The sequence below is a fragment of the Anarhichas minor genome, unplaced genomic scaffold (assembly GCF_050575085.1).
Source record: "Anarhichas minor isolate MPS153535 unplaced genomic scaffold, ASM5057508v1 ptg000021l, whole genome shotgun sequence".
In the NCBI taxonomy this organism is placed as follows: Eukaryota; Metazoa; Chordata; class Actinopteri; order Perciformes; family Anarhichadidae; genus Anarhichas; species Anarhichas minor.
The window spans coordinates 7,353,542-7,380,523 of NW_027466467.1; the positions used below are offsets into that span (position 1 = coordinate 7,353,542).

General features: G+C 44.2%; 1 protein-coding gene and 2 non-coding genes across 3 annotated transcripts; 2 read left to right on the forward strand and 1 right to left on the reverse strand.

The window, feature by feature from the left end:
- On the reverse strand, positions 1-26,982 carry fgd5a (FYVE, RhoGEF and PH domain containing 5a). The gene is made up of 20 exons (XM_076096082.1): positions 24,284-26,982; positions 18,573-18,690; positions 17,481-17,539; positions 17,066-17,096; positions 13,580-13,734; positions 12,400-12,556; positions 8,380-8,470; positions 7,749-7,799; positions 7,478-7,536; positions 6,655-6,726; positions 6,401-6,469; positions 3,854-3,937; positions 3,686-3,765; positions 3,460-3,556; positions 2,631-2,768; positions 2,302-2,404; positions 2,042-2,178; positions 1,233-1,361; positions 724-875; positions 1-37 (listed from the first exon to the last, which is right to left on the reverse strand). Exons 1-20 carry the CDS (start codon positions 26,980-26,982, stop codon positions 1-3), a joined length of 4,518 nt encoding a protein of 1,505 aa, XP_075952197.1.
- trnae-cuc (transfer RNA glutamic acid (anticodon CUC)) lies at positions 606-677 on the forward strand. Its single transcript has one exon. It is a non-coding gene; the product is annotated as a tRNA-Glu (tRNA).
- trnae-cuc (transfer RNA glutamic acid (anticodon CUC)) lies at positions 1,684-1,755 on the forward strand. Its single transcript has one exon. It is a non-coding gene; the product is annotated as a tRNA-Glu (tRNA).

Here is a 26,982-nt window from a genome sequence, read left to right on the forward strand (position 1 = left end):
CTATAAAACAGTAGCCTCCTCCATGGCATTGACCCATCTGAAACACAAGAAACATGACACCTTTTAACACAACGCTTCACTGAACACTTAATGGGACATTCAGGCTTGCATTGTATTACCAACAAACCGCTACACATCTTTATAAAGGATCTGAAAACTATTTGTGTTTTATGTCTTTTTCTTGATTTTATAATTGTACGTTTTGTGGTTTGTCAACTTGATTGGTTACCGGCAGCACAGGAAGGCCACAAACGGCAACTAATTCTGTGCAATTCCTGAGCCTGATGTCATCGTTCACAGATACAGACTGAAATGATGTCAGGTTGACACATTTTACAAAACATCTTGCCATCAAAGAACACATATACAGGTAGAACAAACAAGTTAAAACATACTGAGGAACACAAAAGCAGATATGTCACCATGGAATTAGATCATAGCAGTGTTTTAGGATCTAAAAAAAAAGAGATGTCCGATTAAGGTATAGATAAAATCAACCCATGTTGAGGCACTCTCACTATAATTTAAGACAGTAATGTTCCACATGACATACTGAGGTCAACCCTTAGTAATTGCGCGCTACCCATACCGGGGATCGAACCAGGTCCCTGGTGGTCTAGTGGTTAGGATTCGGCGCTCTCACCGCCGCGGCCCGGGTTCGATTCCCGGTCAGGGAACTTAGTTTTGACAGCTTCAGATTTCAGTCATAAACATGCTGCTAACCTGCGCGCGGTTTGCGGATCCTCGGCCCTGAAGGTATAATACAGGGTTTTCTTGTGGTAGAGGTGGAACACATTGCTTTCCTCTCCCTCTGGCCTCTCTGTTAGCTTGACAGTGAAGCACTGCAGCGGTAGACTCTCTGAAGCCACTTTATCCTGAAGGAACCAGAGTGAAGACATCAAGCACAGGCAAACAAGTAAAAAAAACCCGCCAATCTCGCTGTCAGCAGCAATATGCAAATAACAAGAATGTCATGCTTCAAGAAGAACAAAAGCAGTGCAACATTCAGATGTCAAAAGAAACAAGAGAGAGCACAGAGAATCCCTTCATTAGTCACATGAAGTGTTCTGCCCTGGAGGGAAGGTTGAACAGTGGACATGGGAGTGTTAAATAGTTTTGTACTGCAATTGGCCAGATGTAAAGAGGAAAATGGTTAGATAAAGGCTGAGAGGAAAGGCCTGAGAGTGCGCGAGTGTTTTGGGGCTGGTGCGGGAGACTCTGTGCCCCCTCACCTCATGGGCTGTGAAGGTGTAGAGCACCTTGTCTTTGAGGAGGAACCACAGACGCTTCCACTTCCTCTTGCTCTTCTTCCGGCGCTGCAGGCTGCCGCTCATGGTGGATCCCTCCACGATAAGCGACATCTGATGAAATGCATGACACATTAAAGCCTAAATGAATGCATAATATACAGCTAGAGGGACTGCATAATACAACCGGAACCTTTTGTATAATGTAACCCAGCTAAACAAAACCACAAACTACAAAATCCATCTCCACTTTTTCTCTGACAGTGTCAACCAGAATGGACAACAAGGATACCACATGTCGTTTTTAATGCAGGTGCGGGATTACATTACAATCCTGTTATTTAGTATAACCCCTAAAGATAGGAATGAAGGGCCCTCTAGAGGTAGACAGTGAACCCTGCTGGCAGGTTTTGTGCACTACACTCAGTAGTTCATCTCCCTGGTAGTCTAGTGGTTAGGATTCGGCGCTCTCACCGCCGCGGCCCGGGTTCGATTCCCGGTCAGGGAACATTATTTACTTAAATATTTGAATTACAACCATCAGACATAGTACCGCAGAAGGCGATTATGTTGAAAGTGAACATGTTTTTCATTCCAACAAAACACTGAAGTCACATCAAACTTGTCAGTCATCACCTAAACTTATATCACATCCATATGTACAATTACAATTTGAACTGGATTTAGTGAACTGTAACTTGTAATCAAATAAGGCTAGTAAACTGTCATATTTTGAGGCTCATCAAATGCATGTTTGAAATGAAAAAGTGGTACAGATGACATGTGTAGGCCACCTGGTTGAGAGGGGAGGTGCTTTTCCTGCTCTTCCACAAACTCGGGGGCTGCAGGCTCTGGAAGACAGCAGAGAGGGGACGGCTGGCCCGGTGAGTCCGTGGGCTGGAGTTACCGCACGCCCCCGACACGCTGCAACCTACACACACACACACAGTTAATACCATATCAAAGAGGAAGAGTCACACCAATATGTTTTTCTTTCTGCTGTACTGCCCCACCATTGAGACACAACCGCATAAATAAAAAAACTGAGATTCACCTCTTTTCCTGAGCTCGGGATAGCAGTGGTCACACACTTTGGCCACCCTGTCTTTGAGGTACTTCAGTGGGTATCTGTTCCTGGAACAAGCACGGCACACCACCTGCTCCCAGAGACAGAATTCAAAGATTTGCAACCAACAGCAATAAATACTCTCACTGAATAATCAAAAGTCTACTTAAAGGAACCTAGGATCATGGGTTTACTGGATAAACAATTTCTGTCTTCCTTTCCTTTCTACCTCTCGTCCTGATCAGTGATCTCCTAAAACTCCAGTACAGTGAAACACAAACAAGTCACAGTGGCTTTTGCAGTTCTGTGTATCTGACCTTGCCGCAGGCGTTGCAGTGATGTCGTCTCAGCGTGAGGCTGAAGTCAGAGGTACAGTTCATGCACATCATCACGTGAGAAACTGGCACCAGTACAGGAGCAGCCTCACCCAGGGCCATCCACAACTTCTCACGGGCCTGTGGACACATGATGACAAGCAGACAATATATGTAAAACACAATTTCTGAAACTAGGGCCCTCTTTGTTGAAACCAAAAAGATATGCACAAAATAATTACATAGTTGACATCTCTCGGGGAAGCAAACACTTCATTCAAAACTATATAAACTCATGTCCACATGCCAACTGAGTCTTTGGCATTTTCATTTGTCGCATTCTGTAAATATAGACTATGAACACAAATGCGATGGGGAAACAAAGACAACTGTATCAGACACAATTACTTCAACTGAAGATGACATGAACATAGTCACTGTGTTGTACTGTTAACAATACATTGGCCTCCATTATGGTGCACACGAAAGAGCAAACCTGAATCCCATTATCGTGTTCAAGCTCTTATCTACGTGATCTAATTGATTGCAGATGTTTTCACAGGTGCATTCTGGGTGCAAGCGATTGATAATTGAGTGTGGTATTTTGATGGCAGTGTTGAGTAAACAACACACACACGTACAGGCTTTTAGTTTTGAATATTATATAGATAAGTACCAGTGTTTGTGTCAATTGCAAAAACTGTATTACTCTTCGTGAAAGCAATATAACTGCATTTTTGCAGAAATCATTTCAAAAGTAAACTTTTATGAATCAACCCAAATGAAAAAATGTCTTTAACTTCATCAAACAGCATTTCTTTACTGTTCTTACCTCACTGCAGGGTCCACCAAACGTACAGAGTCCTGCAGCATGGTCTGCTATGGCTCGACTCAGCGTGTGGAACCAGTCCTCCCTCTCTCCAACTGAGCTGAAGAGGGAAGCAGACAAACAATCACACCTGACCCGGAAGCCTTTGGATTGGACAAAAGGAGTCTTGGGCAAGTCCTAAACAAATTCACACACGTTAATTTCAAGGTTTTTGCCGTCAGATGCTCACCTTGCTGAGAGTGTTATAGTGATGTCAGACACCTCAATCTTAAGACAGTTCAGCACGTTGTCTAGAACCGGTTTGCTCACCTGTGTGAGGAGCAAAAACACATCACAGGTCAGACGAAAAGACATTGATGACGTTGGAGATTGTCAGAGAAAGAATAAATGAATGTACCTTCATCCCAGACAGAGAGAGTGTGTTCTTGAGCCTGTATTTCCCATCCTGCTGAGGGTAGGTGTACAGCATTATATCGTTCATCTGATAAAGAACATAGAAAGAGGAAAGAAAAGGTATATTATGTTAGGTTTCAAAGAGGTTCAAAGAACAACATAGCAGATAACTGACAATGTAAAATCGTAGTTACAAATATTCAGCTATTCAGAATGTAATAACCCCTCATTTCCACAAGGTGGTGGTGTTACCTCGAGAGAAATATATATATACGCGCACCTCTTTGTTTATTCTTTCTTTCTTGAAAGCAACTTTCTGGGCCCAACTACTTTGATCATGTTTCCTTTCACAGCATTCACACATGTCTGTGCAGCCCCTCAGTGCAACATTCCCATGTATGCACACAACAAAAAACAGGTGTTTATTTGCTTGTCAGACCAAAAGTATTGTGATCGCCTGAACTCGCTGAGAAGTCCATTGTGTTGTGGGAGGCATTTAACTTCTTCCCAGACAAAAGAGATGACATCATTGGTCACACCTAATGTGTGCTCTAAACATCCGCTGGGGCCGTAAAAGCAGCATCCAGGAATTCTCCACCCTGCTCCGGACTCCAGGCCTCCCCTCGCCCTCCCAGCCTCCTCAGGCTATACTCTGTGAACCAGGAATGGGTGGAACCGGCCACCTTCACCACCACCACCACAACAACAACAACACAAACAGCCGCAGTTACGGGTTCGCTGGCTCGACTGGCTGGAGACAAAACAGTGCGTGAGCCCGGGCCCTGCCTGCGACCTCTGGGCTGCGGCCACCGCAGTTCGTCTGCTCCACCCTGCGCCGGCAATTTACTCAAAGATTCCTTCCACAGAAACCCAACCAAGTGCCAAGTTAACATAGTTCACAAACGACTTTCCCAGATGAGACACAACATGCACCTACTTGACCCCTTGGCACCTAAGACATTTAATTTAACCGTGGCATTTCATCTTGTCCACGAACCCTTCACCTCATTCACTCGTACTCTCTTCCCTCTGGCAGCTTTCTTTACCTCCATCCTCCTCCTAATCCCTTCCCTCACTCATTCACCCCGCTTCACTTTCTTCTCCGAGCCCAGGCTTGTGACATGGCTGCAGCTTCTCTCCGTCGCTTAGGTGAGTGATGGCTTTCATCTTCAATGTTGTCTGGATTCTCCTCCCTTAAAAGCCCATAAATAACACCTGACCCACTGAAGCCGTCAACTTCAAGGAAGCAAATGGCTTTATAACCCTGATAGCCTAAATGTATCAACCACAAACCTTTGTTGGTTATCGCTCAACTGCAATTCTGTTTAGATGGACCGGGAGAATGATGGAAAAGAGCAAATTGAAGATAAAAAAAGAGATACATAAATCCATATCTTCACGTTATATTCTATTTGGATCAGCTAGAAAAAGCCAAAATCATAAAAGCTGCTCCTGGAGATATGCAGCTCCAGGATAATTCATAACATAAGACAGCACGGATTGCACATGGAACAATAGATTGGGCTTCTCTATTTCACGTTATGTGTTTGTGTAGCACCACCGCCCCCTCCTCCGCCACCTCCGCCTCCCTGCATTCTACAGGGTGTCTGGCCTTCACTTTGCTGTCAGTCCCCTCCCAATACACAGGAAGCCAGCATCCAGTGACCCACACCAAACATCCTGTAAGGAAGTGGGGCCCTGGAAAACAAGTCCTGAGAGGGGAGGAGAGGAGCGGAGAGGGAGGCTCTCTCTGGATGGGTGTGGTGCCAAGTGGTGGTCTCACAGCCTTGGCTGGCCTCGTGCACCCCCCTCCCAAATTCACCTACCCCGCAGACTGACCTCCACCCAACATTCCACCATTTCTTCATAGGCCTCGCTGTGTGTTTGCTTCAACAATATGGCAGGTGTTTTCTACTGCCAGATGTAACAACTGTTTACCCCTTTGTCATTACAAACTCATGGTGTGCATCCGAATATTGTTCAATCCCACAGAACTTTATCTTAATCTCCGCGGACATCCCAATGTTTCCAAATATACAAAATATGTGAGGTTACATTTCTGGGAAGTGGGTGTAAAATGATGCAAACATGGAGTCTTGAGGTCAAATTTATAAGTCTTGTCCTTAGCCTCAACGAAAACACGGAACAAGCTACAGAATATACTGTCAGACAGTGAATGATTTTAACAAGACGGTGGTTAGCTTAAAGACTGGAAACAGGTAAAACATTGAGCCTGGCTCTATCCAAAGGTAAATACACATATAAATAAATTGTACAAAAACATGAGGTTGCCAGAAAACTACAGACTCCAGGAAGTCACTGCACCTGGCCAAGAAAAAGCCAGGCTCAAAACCCCCTGAAAAACACAATTTGTAATCCTTACATAAATGAAATAAACTGTGATTATTGAACATTAGAGGTGCTGGTTGGCAGATTTTCTTTACTCTTTGGACAGAGCCAGGCTTGCTGGTTCCCTCTGCTTACAGTCTTCATGCTAAGCTAAGCTATTCGACTGTTTGCTGTGAGATATGAGAGTGGTTATGAATATTACCAGAAACAGGTGTCGCGGCTGCCTGCTTTTCTTCGAGACCTTCATGAGTGTGCCTTCTTTGACAAACATCTGCCAAAAGAAATAAAATGCACAAAGAAAAAGCATAAGCAAAGCATGTTTGTCTGTCAAATTGCAGCTTACATCCACTATGTTTTAGACGCCGTGAAGGCCTCCAAAATACTGTTCTTCAGAATAGAACAATGTTCTGCCGTGTTTTGCGAATGAGACAGTAACACTGGCCACATGGTGCTCACCCTTCCGGGCTTCAGGACGTCCCTCTTGCCCTTCACGCTGTACTCTATGTGGACCAGACGCAGCAAGTTCTCCTGCGGGAGCAGAGAGAGCACAGAGATGGAGGGAGATTATCCAGTGATGGACGGAAGAGGAGACAAAGAATGAAACTGTCCCTGTTTGTTCGTGAATGAAAGGGAGGGAGGCGGAAAGGGATGTGATACTGAAAACTGAATAGGGGGGGGGACAGAGATAGAGGGAGCCTGTGTTTCCACTGTCTGTCAGCCTGTGTGTGTGTGTGTGTTTGTGTGTGTGCCGCCTCATGTGCATATAAGTCGAAAAAAAAGCGAGTGTGATAAACAGAAGAGGCAAGCCAACGGGAGGCACAGGGGATCTTGACAGTGAGAGGCGAGAAAAACAGTGGCAGGGGGGGGTTGTAAATTATCTCCATGAACAGCTCATGTTTGAGGGGGCGGGGGGGCGCGTAAGTCATGTCCACCCTCACACTGCTCCCTTTGTAACGATACACCTGGGACTTTGTGATGGCATTATCTTTCCTCACCCCTTGCGTTAATCAACAAGCTGCGGAGGCCGGCCGCCAAAGAGGAATAGACCTCTCCTTCACTCCCAACATGTCATTTAGAAGAGATATTCGTACACAGAAGAACCTCAGCTGTCTAACTTCTTCACGCTTGATCTCCATCCGAAAATTGCTCTTTCATTGTCGGGCCGAATATAAGGAGGTGTCTCTATAACGGCACGCTGGGCTGGGAATATATCAAACTCAACGGGAGCTAAACAGTCGGAATGGTCTAAACACATGGAGCGTATCCAGAGTGAACTCACCCCCTGCTTCAGATTGTCATTGGCCTGGTCCGCCACCTCGGACACGATCACCAAGGCAGCTGCAACACAAACAGAGGAAGAAAGAGAGAGATTTATGCGCAGCCCAATTCAATTAAGACACACTCAGTGACTGTGACTCAACAAATAGGGCCTGATGCATGTAGAGCAGCTGCAGTGAGTATGCATGTGTGTCAGTATGTCTTTGACTGCTGAGAAAACATCACCATAATGGTTCTGGTTATTAATATCTAGTTATATTCTGCGGGTTTACCTTGCGTGTCCTCGTATTCTTTCGAATCAGGAGAGAGGTTGTTCAGGTAATCTAGAGAAGACGCGGAAAAATATTCAAGACATGAAAATATCATTTAAATGCAAAGTGAGAAAGAAAAGAAAAATGGTGAAATTTCTTTAACTGTCTGTAAAAGTACATGTCTATGTTCATACAACTTGCATCTCTTAATGCTTTGGGTAGAGAATACCATTGTTTTGGCGCATAGCTTTAAAAAAGAGCCGCTGATTTTCTTATTTGTATGATATTTAAATAACTGGCAGCAGAGGATCTAAGAGGCCATGAAGGATTATAAAACTTCAAATAATCAGTAATATAGGCTGGTCCCAAACCATTAAAAGCCATGTAAACAAGTCAAACAACTTTAAAACCCAATCCTAAAAAGAGCCAGTGCAGTGTCTCTCGTTCTTGTTCCAGTTAAAGACTTACCAAACAGAATTCTGAATTAATAATACAGCTCACTCTTATCTACATGTGCTGCTGTTGTATTGAGTTTTAACAGTTATTATTATCCCATAATTGCTACTGCTGGCCTCAATGTCCATTATTGAGCAAAAAATGACACGGGCTTGCTTTAAAGATTATTATGTGCGTGCGTGTGTTTGTGTGTTACCTGTGAGTAGCATTCGATATTGAAGCACTCTCACAATAACCTGCAGCAGCTGGTGTTTCAGTGGGACTTCAGCTTCCTCTGGGCTCCTCTTCTACACACACACACACACACACACAAAGAAAGTGAGGTAAATTATACAGATATCACCACTTTACATGGGTGACAAAAATGTCTGCCAGATACTATAAAGACCCAGATTCTATGCTTGAATGTGACACATTGTAGGTTTTCATAAGTGTTCAGTTATTGATTTTTTTATCTGAATACACAACTGGCATCTGATCATTCTGCTGAAATTAAAAAATCTTGTTCATTGTGATTTCCAATCGAAGGACCTCAGGGCGTCCCTGAAGTGCACCCAGAAAACCACAGCTCTGTGAAGGTAACCTCTACAATACGCTGCTTCAGGTCGAGGTCACAAGTGACCATTGGGACACTATCGGACTGGATGACCTTCACGCATCTCTCCAGCACACAAAAAATACCCTGAACAACTCCCATTCTTCTTCTCAGAGTAGTCATTTGCAGGTGAAAGGGGACAGAAATTCACACAATCAAAGAGAGCTTTAGAAAATCAATCAGGATCTAATTGTCTCTGACAGGTATTTATGCCCTGAGCGGTGGAGGAGCAACAGGGGACACACACACACACACACACACACACACACACACACACACACAGTCTTTTCTAATCCAATGAAGTCCTATCCTTCATTAGAGAGGCACAGATAGCACCCTGCGGGAAACAGCATCTTCATCTTATTTAAGCTGCACACACTGCACACACACAAGAGCCCACGCAGACACACATTGTACTCATTTCAGGCACATTCACAAACACATACAATATATTATTGATGATGCGCACCCCCCACACACAAGCAGACACACACACACACACACACACACACACACAGACCTTGGGCTGGCGATGAGATAACACTGATTTGGCCTGTAAAAGGGAGGGATGGGAGGCGAGTTAAACACCGCTCTTTGTCGTCATTAACACAATCTGGAGTGCAGGAGACAAAAAGTAAAACCAAGAGCCGATGCTTCTTTTAATGAGCAGCCCCCCCGTGAATACTAGCTTCATTTTGTTTATTTCTCATCATCCTTTTCTCCTTTGACTTCGGCCCTCAGCAACAACCTCTGATTTGAGTTTCTCTCACATTTCCTTCCCCCCTTCCTCCTCTCTCCTGCTCACTGCATGATGCATCGAGTACAATAATAACCAGCTCTCCATTATTAAACCCACTTGGCTTCAGCACTTCCGCTCTCCTCAAGTGTCGCTTGTAAATTGTCATCCAATTGACACTTGTTCAGAGGAAGTGGCTTTCCAGAGATGGTAATTAGCACGTGGTTTGTTTGGGTGAGCGAGCCAAAGGGAGGAGGAGAGAAGAGGGAGCGTGTGATGTCTCGTGCTGGGAGATAAACACACACACACACACACACACACACACACACACACACACAGGCACAGACAAACAAACACATCTTTCACACTCTGTCACAGCCAGCTGATTTTCTGCCGACACGCCGACACACACACACGCACGCACACACACACACACACACACACACACACATACACAACTGATCTAATTGGGGGGTTGTAAAGGAGGCTGCTTCTCTAATTAGCTTCTGTCTGCCTCATTGCCCAGCTGCCTTTACAACGAATTCACTCCATTGCTCTCTCTCTCTCTATCGCTCTCCGTCCACCTGCTGCACAGCCTCCTCCTCATGGGCTTCTTGCACAAGAGAAAACACACACAGGCTTTGCACAAACACCGACCATGGCATGAATATAAATCCAAGATGATGTGCTTTGGAAAGAGATTTCCTAAGCACGTCATTTTTTTGAAGATAAAAATAGTTTTGCAAGATCCACACAATTCGTGTATGCACATGCCCCTGCAAAACGATCAGACACCAGTATAACGAGGAGCAAACCCTCTCACACAAAGGGACACACACACACACAAACACACACATCGCACTCTGTTGGTTGGCAAATGTTTCTAGATGGTGCGGTAAACAAGCAACTGGCTGTGGAGAGGTGGCTTTAAGGCCTGTAAGGGTCTAGCTCTGATTTGATCAGGGTCTGTGGCTACTTCATCACTGTCATCGCCACATCCACAATGAAATTACTACCACTTGTACTTCTGGCTTGGGGAGGAGCAGGAGGGTGGAGAGGAAAGAGACGTGTTGAGGGAGCTAAGGGTTTAAGTCGTGGACAAAGGAAGAGAATGAAATGGGGGCAATTGATGAAGAATTAACATCCCTCTCAGTAGTAAATATAGGGTATCCCATGACCTGTACGATCCTCCTTGCTCTCCCTCGGCCCACCTTCTCGCTCATTACAGTGGGGGTCACACACACCTTGCAATTCCCAAGGCAGTGCTCCAATTTAACGCAGCATCCATCACACACATACACACACACACACATAATGTCCTGGTGTGGGAGGGTGGGGAGTACAGGCCTCAAATTATACACTTATGTGCAATATGGGAAGCATAAACACAATCTGCAGTGCGGTGAATCTGCCAGCGGACTGAGAAAAAGGATTGAATATGCCTCTGGGTGTTTATTTTAGAGGTGTGAGAGGAATCACAGTCTTTACATGGACACATATGAGGAGTAGGAACAAAACAGAGCAACCTTACTGCAGAGGAAGAAATCTAGTTATGTCCTTAAACAAGATGATATCCTTTCATGCATTTATCGTTCTTTGCAAACCAAGCCTTTCATGGCTACTCCAGATAGCAATTAGTGGTTTATGGTGTGAGAAAAGGGATATAATATCAACTTCACGAGGCTAAAATCAAGAGGCACATTATTGACTTTGATCGAGGTTATCAAGGGCAACATTATTAGCTGACTTAGTTCAGGTGTGTGTAAGATACTAAAGGTCAGCGTGACGGTTTACAGTCTCCATCCCTCACCTCCACTCCCTTCTATTTACATTAGCTCCACCAAAGTCAGGCAGAGCCAAAGTTTTGCTGGGAAGGGGCAGCTGCCTCTGAATATTCATGAGCTGAGACGGTTGGTGCCTTGTCCGCTCGCTTTTCTTATCAAACTAGAAACGCCTGGAACCATTGTGGAAGCCACTCACAGTGAAGCGTGGAACTGGTAATTGGTCCATTTGGGGAGAAAGGTGCAACGTTGAGCAGGTAGCTTTATGAAACCCGAAGTTCAACTAAAAAACAGAAGCCTGGTAAAGGCTTTCATTTAGTTTCTTTCTTAGCCTTTCCAGGCTTTCTTACTCAGGGTGACCTGTGTGCTGCTACATAGCGGTTTTAATCTCTGTAAATTGGGAATCAATTCTACAGAGCAAGACACAGCCGCATGGAAATGAAAAATCTATTGCTGTATCTCTGCGGTCTTATCTATTGTCTCTCTTAATATCCTGTCTTTTAAATAAAATAGTCAATTGCATTGTTACCAGCTTGGACCATACCCATTCCTGTTCGACATAAGGATAAATTGTTGCTTAGGTCGACCAGGCACACAATCTGTGGACGGCTTTAGAATGAGCTTTTTTTGTGAATTTTGATCCCAACACTGAAATCCCACTTGCCTACTCTCCAGGGAGTAAAAAGGATGAAGAGATCCATGCTGGACAAAAGATGAGTATTTGGTGTCGAGTGGGTATGAAATATGCGAGCATGACAGTGGAAAGGTCAATCCCGTGGAGAGGAGCGGGATTGAGTTTTTTTTTTGGAAAGGCCATTATATCCCCGTGGAAGCTGGGTGACAACATCTAAGTTGCGAATTGCTGAGTGAGTGCCAGGGAAATACCAGGTTAAATTTCTGCTCCCTGGAAACAAGCACAAGGCTTAACTTTCCCTCCACAAACATTAACTAAAACCGAGATTTGAATATGTGACTGTCAAAATACTTTTTACCCTATTGAAGGGGGGATCTTTTGGTGTTAAGCAGTGGTCCGAATCCACGTTCAGTATGCTAAATAATAACACATAACAACACAAGGACGGACACAAAAATTCAGTGTTTTACCTCAAATTTCTTGACGATGTTGGCGAAGGCCAAGTTTTCCCTGCAGCTCTCCTCCAGTAAGGACATGCTGCGATCATACTCTGAGATAAAGGTGTCAAACACCCCAAAGTCCTCCCGACGTGACAGGATCACATCAACTACCCTTTGGCTCTCCTCCCTTCACAGAAAGAAGAACATTGTCTTTTGTCATTTCATGTAAAATACAAAGTCTACGATGTGCTCTGCGTCCCAAGAACCTGTAGCTTGTTTTCTTCTCCTCAACCAGCCTAATTCTCCCCAAATTACTGATTTCCCACATTTTCCATAATAATGCTCGACAACCTTGAACAAACATTTAGTTTTCAGTTGTAAATTGTGTGAGTTAGAGAGTTTACTAAATTAATTGTGGCTGCATTATATTATGGCCTCTTATGGCCTCTTTCCCTATGATTGTGAATATCTCAAAATGTTGAGTCTAGAAATAAATTATTGCTGAGAGTTTCCAAACACTATACCATTAATGTTTTGGTTCAAAGGAATTACTTTGAAATTTCGGAAAATATGCTTATTTGATTTCTTGCCTAGAGTCAGATTGATACCTCTCATATCTGTCCATTTATTGTATAAAATCAACTTAGCTTACCTTAGCTTAGCTTAGCACAAACGTGAAGTGAGCATTAGAGGTGCTGGTAGGATTTAGGCTAGAGACAAGATAGGTGTTTCCCCCTGCTTCCAGTATTTATGCTAAGTTAAACTAGTCTCAAATTTAGTGCAAATACATAAGAGTACAGAATGTTTACTTCCCCCAAGAAAGCAATAAATGGTTATTTCCCAAAATGAAAAACTATCCCTTAGAAAACAGCACCGATGCTTTAAGAGCTAATTAATGACTTGCTCCAAAGCTCTTCAGTGCGGTGGAGTTTGCCGCCATACAAAGCCTCCTAGTTGAAGAAAGACCTCTGAAATTATTATATCATCCTACTGTGTTTTTAAAAGCAGGGTTAAGATAGTGTAGAGTGATTATCGTGACCTCAGTGGAGAATGAATGATGGCTATAACTGAAGTCTCTTTAACATACTGCATAAGTCTGTCTGAGTTTCAAGGGTATTGCGGCTACACCACTATGAAAACTCAGCATCAACTGTAGTGCACAACAACAGACCCCAGCCAAACCAACGGTAATGCCCATGCTGTTTCTTACCACTGACTAATGCGTTCCTCTAGCTCAGTAAGGATGCTGCTGTGGAGGGTGTAGACCTGGGGGAGCACGCCCAATATCTCTCCTAACCTCTGCTCCTCCAGCACAGGCTCCTCTTCCTCACCCACTGCCGCCTCTGTCACTGCGGACCTAAAGTCCTGCACAAGGGAGGGAAACAAGAATTTGTGAGGAGAGCTTTATAATAAGACTAAAATGTGGGGTAGAAAAAGAGAGGAATGGAGGAAATTGTTGTTAGGATGAAAGGAGGGAGTGAGGGAGAGCAGGAGACATGAAAGGCATAGAGGAATGAGGAATGAAAAGGGGAGAAAAATGGAAGGAAGGAAGGTCAGATCCTCCTAAACATCCTTCCTGCCACCCTCCCTTCAAATCACCTCAGTGCCTCCTCGCCACTTTGGGCTCTGTCCAGGCATTCAGGAAAGGCGGCACTGCTTGCACAAGAGTTACACACCAAGGTGTTGTTGCATAAAGACCTTGGTACTCAATGACATAATGCTGTTTTGTACGTAGTCCCCCACTTTTCATTTCTCTGAAGACACGAGCTGATACATTGATTCATATACAATGAATTCAGGTCCACTGAAGTCCATTCAGCACACATAAAACATAAGCAATAGGCATTAATAGCTGCAGTGTCAGAGACTAAGAGGACTAATATGAGGAGTTATGGCACATGGGAGAGAAAAAACCAGGGGAGAGGTTATTTATCTACTCAGCAAATTAAGAAAAGAAATGGATAAAAGTAAGTGAATCATGTGTCAACATGCTTTTAAAATAATCTCTGTTTTCCCTATGGGGCCAAGCTGTCTGGCAAACTAATGTCATATATATATATATATATATATACATGACTTTAGCGTATATATATGAGATTAGTTTGCCAGACAGCTTGGCTCCACAGAGAAAACAGAGATAAAGCATGTATACACACGATTCACCTACTTTTATATATGTATACACACATATAAAGGTAGGTGAATCGTGTGTCAACATGCTTTAAAATATATATATATATATAGCTTCTGTATGTCTTTAAGGGATAAGTGTCTGGAGCTCATCTATTCCAGTTTTGTGTAAAGCACAGACATAAAACAAATAGAGCTGTCCCAGTCGGTTGAAAGATAATGTGGTGACACTGGGTGCTTCAGAACATGCCGTTCATCATACACAATCAATGGCGTATGAGTTAACATTCATCACATCTGCCGGGGAGAAGAACAGTAACGGCTCTGGTTGGCTCTGTCTCCCAGGTTACACACACACGCACGCACACGCACACACACACACACATGCACACACACACACACACTCAGATCCATGAATGAGAGAAGCTTTGCTCTCAATTTCGCCGGTCCACTCTCCACCTTATCCCTATTTCTCTCACGTAAGGCGGGTCAAGAAGCAACGCTAAGCAGTTGGTTGAGCATCCAGTCATGCTTGGTCATAACTCAGCACAGAGAATCAGTTCAGAGGTCACGGGCTACAAACGACAACAAATAATAAGTCTAAGCCGTACATATGTTGAAGCTGTTACAGGGAAAGTCCTTAAAAAGAGGAGCATGGCCTCCCTTCCTATGTGGAGACAGGGTCTGGAAATTCTTTGTATTCTTGTTATTCCTTATCAAACAATGGAACAATAGCCCCTGTGTGCCTCTCACTTAACACTGCTCCTGTGTCCCCCCCCCCCCCCCCCCCAGTGTTTGTGCATGTTGTTTCCCAGCTGAATTGCTCAGTTTCATGCTAATTATGACATCAGTCTGCATCAAACAGTAACTAATACGTTGACACATCACGGTTTGAAGTTTGAATAATAGCACTGCACCAATGCATTATGCAACAGCTTGATAACACAAGCAAGCAATGTCACCTTTGAAAGGTGGCCAAGAGATTCAATTAGGTGGTATGGTAACACTGAAGAGGAGCGCAAGCCAAGGTTACTCAGGATCTTTTGAAAGTGAGAATTTGTGAAAACAGATAATTTACTATTAACAATGTAATTCATTGGTTCAGGCTACACTATCAAAATGTCACTTCTGTGGCACTGATGCCCATATTGACTTGTTTCCGTCTGTGCTTTGGCATGCAGCAGCTAATTAGTATAATTGAGCATCATGATGAGATTGCAGATTTATGATTATTATAGCCGTCCATTGTATAATATTTGCATTACTTGCTGTTTAATGGCATCACCATTACACATTACACTAGACAGCTGCTTTTGAATCCACATCAGGCTTTCATAAATCATGGTGAGGGGCACACATAAGACATTCAGGTTAGGACCTTGTTCAAGGTTATAAGGTTCAGGCTGACTGATGGGTCTCTCTGGGTTCAATGACTTTACCTGTCAGATGTGTACTGGCAACCATCACCTTAATAGCAACTCTTCCACGTCACCCTTCAAAAGCTGCTGCCTATCTGACCTCTCCTGTACGACTTTCCTTTCTGATTTGAATTAAATAAATGCTTTAAATGTTTGATCGTCATTTGGGCAGTGAGTGAGAAACGATGGAAATAGATGACAACCTTTGATAGTGGTGCATTGACAACCTGGAGAGGCTTACCACAGCTCACCTTTAAATCCTCTGTCTAGCATTAACTACGCTACTCTAGTCAGAGACAAATTCTCCATTCTATGACCAACCAGGTAATAGAGTGCTGCATGGAGGACGTGTTTTTGTAGGCCAACCCCGGAAGTTAGCGTCCCACTCGTTCCGTCGACAAAAAGTCACATTTTTGGGGGGATTGATGAAGAAAATAAACTCTATGGCAAACACAGTTTTGTTGAGTTTATGATACTTACAAGTTTGGTTCATCTGTTACTCTTCACAAATGAGCACAACTTTCATGATTTTTGAAGTGCACTCGGCAGAAGTAAAAAGCTAACGCTTCAAAATTCACAAGAGGTGTATTTACTGCTGTATTTTATATCGTACAGCAAAACTATCTCCTGAGCTTGTGTTAACCACAGACCTTTTTTCAGTCATGTAACCAAAAAAACACATTCATAAAACCAATTGACTTTGAGAAACCGAGATTTTAGGGTTTCTTGGAGGACTCTAATAGGGGCTGATACCGTGCATCCAATACAACCACAATAAAAGACCTCGGCAGCCTTTTTGTGGCCGTTCGCCAGCTGAGTATCAGAGTACACATATCAGTTGAGTAAGAATACAAGGACAGCATCAGCAACAGCGCCTGGTGTACGCCCGCTGCGTCATCGTACTACTGACCACTCCAGAGTGCAACACGTCAACTTTGTCAAGACCAGGAAGTAGATCTTGCTGCAACAACACTGATAAACCTGAGCAGAGCCTTATAATGGGGGGAGGAGAAGACGGAGACAGAGACTAGGGAGCAGACACACAGGATATATGATGTTATCAGTAGGGTTTCAAGAAGGTTTAATAGGCAGGAGACATTTAAAGCCAATGTGACACACTTCTGTGGTGTCAGCGAAGCTTTTCGTACCTGTTGAAGGTACTTGAGGGCGCTGACGTGTCTGAAAACACAAAGAGTGAAACACAAGATTTAATTACGCCGTGAAAAGTAATTCACAACTTTATACACAAATACGTTAATCTTTCTGCAAGGCTCATTAAAATGATCTAAATTATGCATGATAGAGAAAACGCCATCAGAAGAATGGTTAAGTGTGTAGCAGGCCAAGGCTGGTGTGTTTAATAGGTTACACGAGACACTCGTGTAATTGGCTGTCAGATACACACACGATGAATTAGCTAAGGAGCAGGGGAGATACAGTTGGAAGGAATAGGAGAGTAGATACAAGGTTATGAAAAGACAATACATCAGATGTTTGTGTGTGATGAAAGACATACAGGGGAAGTGTGCCAATGGGGAAATCCACGAGCGGGGGGATACTCACAGTCTCTCTGAGTCGACGAGCTCTTTGGCGACGTAGAACGCTCGCGATCGGCCATCAATCTGGGGGACAGCGAGAGAGAACAGCGGGAGGATGAATGAACACAGCAAATGTTTAAAGGCTCTCTGTGGACACTTTTATAGGACATTAATGGGAACAGCGACGCAGCAGCCAAGAAGACTGGTGAAAAAAGCAAATTCACTATTTTTTTAGAATTTCTTCTGTCAAAATAAGACAGATTATTCCATTAAAGTACTGCATAGACATGAGGGCTTTCTCAAATACGGGACTTTTAAATGCAGATACATTATGTATGAGCGGCTGTGTGTGTGGCGACCGCAATGCTGCCCATTGATTGAGAGGCTAATCACAGGGTCTGAAAACATCCGAGCCAAAACATAACATTGAAGCCATTTAGAGGTTTACCGGAAAGGCTCCTGTGCTTTGTCAGTGTTATTTTTTCCAATGTGGGCCATTTCACAAATGCTGCATCAAAAGCACGCTGATCCTCATTTCCTCGAAATAGAAACAAAACACAGTTCCATTAAATGAAACTGTTCCTGAGGCCAGCTCAAGTCTATCTGGTCCTCTTTTCCTCTCTGTTTTTTTCCTCAATTTATTGTGTTTTTTATTATTTGAAGAAGAAGAAAAGAAGGAAATGCGTGTCGCATGGTGGGAGCTGTGGCCTGATATTTTTATGGTAGCAGGACGGGTGGAGTCCATCTCTGAGCTACTGTAAAATGGTTGCTTTTTACTGTACGGAAGTCTGGGGAACTTGAGGCGGTACATTCCAGCATGATCTTTCTGGACCTTCATGTCCCACATAACGCTCCAGCAAAGCAATGTAGGCTTGTGAATGTGAGCTATAGCTCTCATAATCATCTTCCCATAGAAATGTGCACAGTAATTATGCAGGGTTCTGTTGCTCACATGCTATGATGTCATTTTTATTCAATAACAACTGTCCAATCTAGGGCCTATTAATTGGACTTCATCATTTGATCATGTTGAATTGTTGTGCCAGTTGGGAGCTCAAAGGATTGATTCAACCACCTTCTACCCTGCTTTCATTTGTCTCTGAGTGCCATATCTCACCTGTGTGTCATAACTCTGCTCAGCCACCCCCTCTTCCTCCTCTGACGTACGCCCGTGGTCCTCGTCCGCTGACAGCCCAGCAGAGACGGGGTTCAGTGGGAAAGGCTCTGTGTAGGCACTGCCAAGGGAAGAAAAGGTAGTATGAACACAGCAAACAGGACCAGTAAATATTAATATGACTATGACTATGACACCATTTACACTACAGCACGTGTTAAACAGCATTGCTGTAACCGTAGAGAAAGACACTGAATATTTTCAGTTGGGGTGGAGGAGACGTTGATGACACTAATTCCAAATTTACGGTAAATCCTTGCAGCAGCATAGTCTCAAAACACTGAGCAATATGTCCCCTATACTATAAATATACACTTTTCCTGTGTGTGTCTCTGAACATTTCCACTCCTCATATGGCGTCCTCCAGTGGCCCACTGTAATCTCTTTCATCATTAGTTCTTTTCACAGATGGCGCCGTTGTGTTGGCACACTGGTAATCCTTTTGTGTGCTGCTGTACCTGAGGGGGGCACGCTGTAGGTGATTTCACATGTAATCCCTTTAAATGCTACCTGTGGTAATTATTAATGGCCTCTGGCCCATTAAGACCCATCCAGTATGTTTGACCAAACTCACATTGCCACAATGATAACTGGACAACAGATATGCTCAAAGCAGCTATAGGACAGCTTGTCGTTTGATTTGTTGTAAAGAACAAGTTCAGAAAAAAGAAAAAGATTTTAAAGTTAATCGTGCTATTTTGTCAATAATTGTCAAACGAGTTACGGATTCTACTATCAGTCGTTTAACAAAAAAATAATCTGAGATATTTTTCTAATCGATTATGGGTTTTAAATCCTTTTGAGCAAAAATGCCAAACGCTCTCACGTCACGTAGGGTTTACGGGAATTGTGATTGTTTCAATTTTTTCGGGCGTTTTACAGATAATAATGAATGTTTGTCCTGATGTCTTAAACAGCTCCCTGTGTGTGTGTGCAGAGAGTAGACGGCTATTAGAGGACCAAAGGTTAACAGAGTTACCCAACGGACTTCATCTCCATTCAGTCGCAGTTTATGAGGTTCACACACACACACACACACACACACATTGGGTGGGCTGAAGAAAGCATCTACAGGCCATTACTCATGTTTGACCTCAGAGCAGACAGATCAACCTGGTGTGGGCTCCTGGGTGATGTTGGGAGGGAAAGAGAGCAGAAGGGATGGGTCTTCGTTCAACTCATTCTTAAGGTCTGATTTATTCTGCGAGTGAGGGGAATTCCTTCATGTGTTCAAGAAGAATGCACCGCAGATTCTCACCTTCACCGTTTCACCCGAGAGCACTGACAGCACAGTCTCTGAAAACACGCCTTCCGTGCTGTAATGGAGGGTTCTGTTCAATCTATAATAATGTTCCCCAGAAAAGCCCAACAGAAAACTGAAAAACAATTAAATAGTTGCTTCTTTGAATTACATGTCACTTTTCTTTGACAGAAAACAATAACGTTTAAAGTTGAATTTCTTCTAAACCAATATAGGTAATTTCCTGCCATAACAATCCCAAATATAGCGTTAGTTTAGCTCCAGTCAGCTTCAGTTGATAACGTGTCCATATTCAAATCGGTGAATATGTAATATGGTAATATGTGAAGCCCTTTAACAAGACCATTAAGGTGATGCTATTATTCCAGCAGATTGCAATGTCTTTTATAACATGGCAGAGTTAAATCTACTGTGTCAGATTCCCAGCTCACAATGATTCTCTGTGAAAAAGACCAATATTCCACTATTCTCCTGTGAATTTGATGATGCCTGTAATATGTAATTCAATTGAGCTCAACAGTCAGTATTGAAATATGTATTAGGTGCAATCAGACGGGTCTTTTTCAACTTGTAATGGCACTATTATAAGAAATGGGAGCAGCTGAATAGGTTCATTAGCCTGCTAACTATAGAAGAGGTGATGAAGAGATTGTGGGTAGTTTTAAATTGTTTGCTCCTTTCAATGATGATGATTACATGTAGCCTGTGGCTGTTGTGCTGCTGCTTTTGTGACATTGTTTGATGAAGTGATTTGTGAAGACGCTGACTGCTGCTGTCTCACCTTTGACGTCTTTGGCTAATAATAACCCCACATCATGGGATTCAGGGCCTCATAAGCAACAGTGTTATAACCTCTACTCACTTGTTTAACCCACTATGCCACTGTATCAAGAGTACTTTGAGGGTGTATGAAGTGGGAGGCTGAAGGCATTCCTGACAAACGGGAGCAACAATAACAGCAGACCTGGCATTCCTGGCGGAACCACACCTCCTCTTGTTGTTCCAGGGAGAGTCTGTGGGAACCCCTAGTCCTCCACGGTGACCCCCTTCTCCTCCCTTCGCCCTATTTGTCCTCTCCTGTCTCCACCTCCCTGCCTCCCGCCAGTGCCCCACCCTCGACCTGCATTTCCTGTAAACAGACTGGTGGGAAGCTCCTAGGCTGGACACTTCCTCCCCGGGGATGACCTGGCAATGACCTCAGAGCGCATGGCACCAGACCTGGCGAGCCAACGACACGCCCCGTCCATCACCTCGCCACACAGCACACAGCCACCACCCAGTACAACAATGTACTTAAGATGGCTCCCTCATCACTACTAACGCTAACATAACACAGTGGGTGGAGGAGCTGTTTTAGAGGCCATGGCAGGGCTCTGTCATCACTCTGAAGAGGTTTGTGTTGAACTGTTTGGAGTGAAAATTAGACCAAACGGTAAGCAAGAGATGTGCATGTTTGCATGCATTAGCAGTATCGTGCTGAACATAACACCATAGCTGTGTTTACTAGGGGCAACACATCTGCATTCCTGTTGTAAGTCTACCTGGAACTGCTTAAAGTTGACATAGAGCACTTAATGGACTCTTAGTTGAGCACAATCACAAATCCTGGGATTTCTTTGCTAAAACGCCTCTTTTGCTGCTACAAGACTACTTAGCGAGGGCAATTCAGCTGAGACTGCATTATCAGCAGGAGCCTCATCTTTGATGAAGCAGCACTAAGTTGTAACTTAGTGTGCATGCACATATATGCGCACACACACACACACACACACACACACACTCACACACACACACACACACACACACACACACACACACACCTTGGTTGGGTTTGAGATGAATCATTAGTGTGTCGGTTCTTTTTCCATTGTACACTGCTTGCTAATGAATATGTCTCCTTGCATACTCTGCATGTTTGTGCAGAAGTAATGTCTGAATGTTTCTATACATTAATCACACAAGGTGGAAACAAGCCAAGCCTTAGGAACAGCAACTTTGTGAGTTCTTAAAATGCATGTCTGCTACTGTAGGCACGGCCCTTTTGTGTGCTGTGCTCTGGGGCAGCAGCGATGTCAAGCTTTGTACAGAGTTTATTGTAAGACGTACACACAGAGGCAGGGACAAACACCTACGCTCACTACACATGACTTGCATTGAGTGTATACACACATGCATACACTCACTCTCAAATAAACATAAAAAGCCCAGTATAGACACACCAAAGAGTGGCCCTGGCAACAGAAGCGTCTCCGGGGGGAATGCGGTGAAGGCAAGGCGACAGGACAGATAGGTTCTTTGCATCATTGTGAGTGGTGTGAGACTTCCACCACACAATGATGCACATCGATTACATTACCGGGAGAACAAGAGCCCTCACTGAGGGACCATTGTCTGGGAAATGGAAGGGTTTTAAATGTTGAGATATACGTAAAGTGTAAAGTACACTATAAATAAACAGTAAGGAAATCATGGTATAGTGTCTACTGCTGCACAGGATGACTGGAGGAGACAAGCTTTATGGGTGTGAAAAGTTGTATAAATGATTTTAACTGCAAGCTGAAACCTTTTCTACATGATATAATAGTTACGAAAGACGGTATGTAAGCAAAATAGAATGGTGAAATAAGCTGCCTGCACAAAGAATATAAACAAAGTGTAGCACAAGAAATAAAAACAAATGCAGAAGCATTTTGCCCCAAGATTAACTTAAGCCTTTCAAGAATCTCGTGGTAATGGCTTGTCTCTTTGACTACACACAGGTCATCAAACACAACTATTTTATTAAGACTGGGGAAAGACTGTAGCCCGTAGTGGCTAAAGCTGAGGCGCAGGCCGGGGTAATTTTGTACAGTCTGACCGCGGTGATTCCTCACTCTATCACACACTGCAGTAAATCCTGCGGCCCCTTAAGGGTCCAATGAAAGAGAAGCACTCGGGAGAGAGCTACTTTAATAAAAGCCCTCCTAAACTTAACAACAAGTGTCAGGTACAGGAGAGCAATTACACCAGAGCTGATCTTGCTCCCTTTCTCCCGTTCTTACTTCCCCCTCCCCCTCCTCTATATGACTTTATCACCTTTCTCCCTCTATTCTTTCTCTTCTGCACCTTCATATTAACACATTCCCTCCCTTTGCTCTCTCACATTTTTCTCATCCTTCTCCACCTCCTTGTGTGAAAGGAACTCCCCCACATTTCTTCACTTTTAATTGCAGCCCATAATGACTTTATCTAGTGTGAGGAGTAACCTGCGCTCTGTGAGCTACCCAATCGCTATGACCTGTTTTATCACCTCAGACTTGCATGGGAAGCAGCGGCACCAGATGCGACCTCTTAATCCACCAAATGAAAAACAGGAGTAAGCTCTCCCACCAGCATTGTCCATCTTCCCAAAGCCAGTGATGCCTGACACAGCAAGCTGCTCATCTCTCACTGAACACTATTCTACAAGAGGGAGATCCGATTCTACTCAGCCAGGTGCCCTCCGCTCATCTGAGATACAGTGTGGGAATATTCGTCAGCTGTTCAGGGGTCAAGATTGCCCTTCTGAGGAGATAGGTCCAGGCCTAACAACTCAGCTATTTTAAGAGGGGTTCCAGAGATAAACATGCTTGCCTCTTTTATAGACTACAACGTGCAGGAGATGCTGCTTCGTTTCTATAGTTTAATCCTGGCATGTATAAGAAGATTAGCTGTAAAGTCATTCGATCATAAACAAAAACACATTTCAGGCTTATTATGTTGAAGACATCTAATCTAAGGCTGCATCTGAGGACTGTTTGCTTTATTGACTTATGCAGATTGATTAATTGTGTGGTCTATAAAATGTCATAATGTAGTGAAAACTTAACATTCCAGTTACCCAGGGTCCAATCTGATTTCTTCAAATTGCTTGTTTTGTCCAACAGTCCAAAACCCAAATGTGTTCAAGCAAATATTTACATTTGAGGAGTCGAAACTAGTTAACATTTGGCACCTTTGTTGGAAAATGGTTTCAATCGACTATCTCTAATCTTAGTTATGGATAGTGCTGATTAATACATAATATGTAATACATTAAAGGGTCAGTATACCCAGGTCTGTGGTATCCAGCCATGCAGGTAATTTTGGTTTTATTTGCCCAGACTTTAAGAGATCTCTGAAATTTCTGCTTCAGCCCCAATACAATTAAGGTGAAAAAAGTTCAACAGCAGTTTTCATTGAGAGGTTCTTTTAGGTCCAGTGAGTTGCAGACATTTCAGAGAAACATCTCGGCAAGTATCTGTATGGCTATACCACTAAAGTTAAAACATGAGATAATGTAATATGTGTTTTTTGCAACTTGAGTGAATCCACCCTTTCAGGTTAACTTAAGAAGATACAAAGCCATTTTAACTTTACAGAGCTTTTACTTTACCTTTCAGTGTCGTCTTTTGATGTCTGGGTTATGCCTTCAATCCCAGGGAAACTGTTCATATCCACATAGCCATCATTCTCATTGCAGGCGACTGTAGTGCGATTTGGGTCCTCAAAAAACTCAGTGACAGTGTGGGATCTGGTGGGTCTGACAGGGATCTGGATGTTCTCATAGTCTGAGCTCAAGGCAGGAATGTTTTCATAGTCTGAGGTGTCCGCACTGGGGAAGGAGATGGAGCGGGGTTTGGTTAAAGGCAGCGGCATGGGGGAGCGCCGAGAACGCTCCTCGAAGGACTCCACTCTGGAGACGCTTCCGCCATAAGCTTTGGGGTCACCTTTCCTCCTCTGGTGGTCTTTGTATAGGACAAAGGGGGATGGCAGTTCTAAAGGACGTTGCTGGGGGTTCACAATGTGGTTCTGAAGCTGAGGAGAGCTGCCGGTGCTTCTACGATCAAGCTCTATGACTCTCCCGGGGCCGTGGTGGCTGGACTCGGAGGAAGAACGAGAAGAGCGGACACTTCCATCGCTGAAACCCTTCGAATCTGTCTTCCTCTTGAACTTGAGCGCCAGGAAGCGCTTGAAGGAGGACTTCTTCTTAGGTATGTCGTTGGGATCATGCTGGATCAGGAGGGATGGGGAACTCTTGGTGACTGGTCTTTTAGTGATGTATGCCAGCTCAAAGGGTGGTGGGATGTCCACTAGAGAGGTTGGCGTGGAAACACCACTGGATGATTGATGGCTACGCTGGGAGAAGCTTCCAGAAGAGGTTATGACACATGGTAGAGAAAGCGTATCATCTTTCCTCTTCATCCGGATGCCATCCTTCAGAGAGTGGTTGATCTCTGTGGGAGTGGTCAAGGTCAATTCTGGACCCTCTGCAGATCGGGAATAAAACAACAAACGTTGAGACTTCATAGACGGGATCGAACACTTGACCCGAGGCTGCTGTGAATCGCTAAGTGGTTCGTTGTTTTTATCTAAGGCCACTGTGCAGTAGTCATGAGTCTGGTACTCCGTCCCAGTCTCCTCTGGTACAGTTTCTGGGACATAACCTGGAACTTTCCCAGAATAAGAGCGTGATCGTGTGACAATTGTCTTCCGATCAATTGTCAAAAAGTTCTCCCCTTCTGAGTCAAACCCCGCCTCCTCGTATATATGGTCCTCGCCGTCTGAGTCTGTGTCCTCATCGTAAGGCACAATATGGCAGTCCAGTTCCTCAATGTCTTCTTCAAAGGCTTCAGTGGTGTGGGCAAACACTACCCTGTTGGTGAGCTCCGGGGTGCGGCCTCCATCTAGGTCTGCTGGCACTGTGATGTTGCACAACCTGAGGCGAGGCTGGCAGCTCTGTCGCTGGCTGAGGAAAGCCTCGTCACGTTTAGCCGTTCTCTTTTTTGCACTTTTTCCTTTAATATGCTTCTTTTCCGTTTCTTCCTCTTCGTCATCATCGCCTATCTCGACGTAATCCTCCGATGAGACACACTCCAGCTGCTTGTCTTCTGCTTGAAGGCAGAGTGAATCGTCAATATCTGCATACTCATCTGTTGACTCGCTGTCCTTTGCTTTGCCTTCGTGCTGATTCGACTCCTCTGTGCCCTCCTCAATCTCACCCTGTTCCGAGAGGGCTTGCTTATCCTCTAGCTTGTCCACGTCATCTGATGTCACATAGTAAGGTTCCTGGTTAGAAGCACCTTCCGTTTGCGGTTCATTTGAGGGTTTGTCATCAGTATCATCCTGACTCCACTCTGGGTCAGCGGTGCCGGTCATATCTGGTGGAACAGCTTCGATGAACGAATAAGGCCCAAAAACATCCTCAGTGCTGGATGTGAATCGGAAACAGCCAGAGAGGTCCTTGGTGGCCCGTTCTGGTTGCCATACCCCTGTTTCCCCTGTTTCAGCTGGGTCACATGACTCACATGTATCACTAGCATCATCTGTGGGGCCAATCACATCGTAGGGATACTCCTCAGTTACAGTTGGAAGCACACTGAATCCAAATGAAAATCCTCCAGCTTCTAGCTCAGTCTCATCTGTGTGTAAACAGTGCACAGAGTCCTCACTTTGCTCACTGTCTACTTCATTACGTCCAGTATCATTGTCCTCATCACCCTGACTGAGGGACTGTGGTTGGTCAAGATTCTGTTTCTCCACATGTTCGTGTCCTGAAGAATCACAAACTATGTCAGTTTTTTCACTAAAACTTGGTTCCTTCTCTTCCGCCTCCTCTCCCGTTTCATCCTCCATCTCAGCAGGATTAAGTGAAGGCGTTGATGTTTTCTCATCATCAGTGTGATTTCCAACTGCAGGCTTGATGAAGTCATTGTCAGTGTTTTCATCCTCAGTAGTATCAACATTAGAACCATCATCAGCTTCGACTGTATGCTCAGAACCAATGCGGTTGCCATCATTATCTAATATATCTACATCTTTTTCTGTTTCCTCCTCAATTTCTCCTTCTGCTATGTCCTCTTTGTCATTGTGCCCGGTGCCGGTGTCATTAACCCCATCCTCGCTTTTCTCCTCTTTGTCCTGGTTCTCTGCAGCCATTTCATGAAGATCCTCCGTCTCCCCATCAGAGTGAGCCAGGTCTCCGTTACTCAGGCTCTGTAGGGGGCAGGACTCCCCTTGTGCATGAGGCTCATACAGGGGTCTGGGGGCGACAGGAGGTTTCGGATGACGGACAGGGGGACACTGCCTGGACAT

Bases quoted from the DNA above. Each gene is read 5' to 3' on its own strand.
- fgd5a (XM_076096082.1), bottom strand. From the start codon at position 26,982: ATGTCCAGGCAGTGTCCCCCTGTCCGTCATCCGAAACCTCCTGTCGCC. The intron at 12,557-13,579 runs GTAAGAAACAGC...CTTTCTGTGAAG, and splicing joins GAGGAACGCATTAGTCAGTG to GGAGGAGAGCCAAAGGGTAG. The intron at 876-1,232 runs GTGAGGGGGCAC...TGGTTCCTTCAG, and splicing joins ACACCTTCACAGCCCATGAG to GATAAAGTGGCTTCAGAGAG.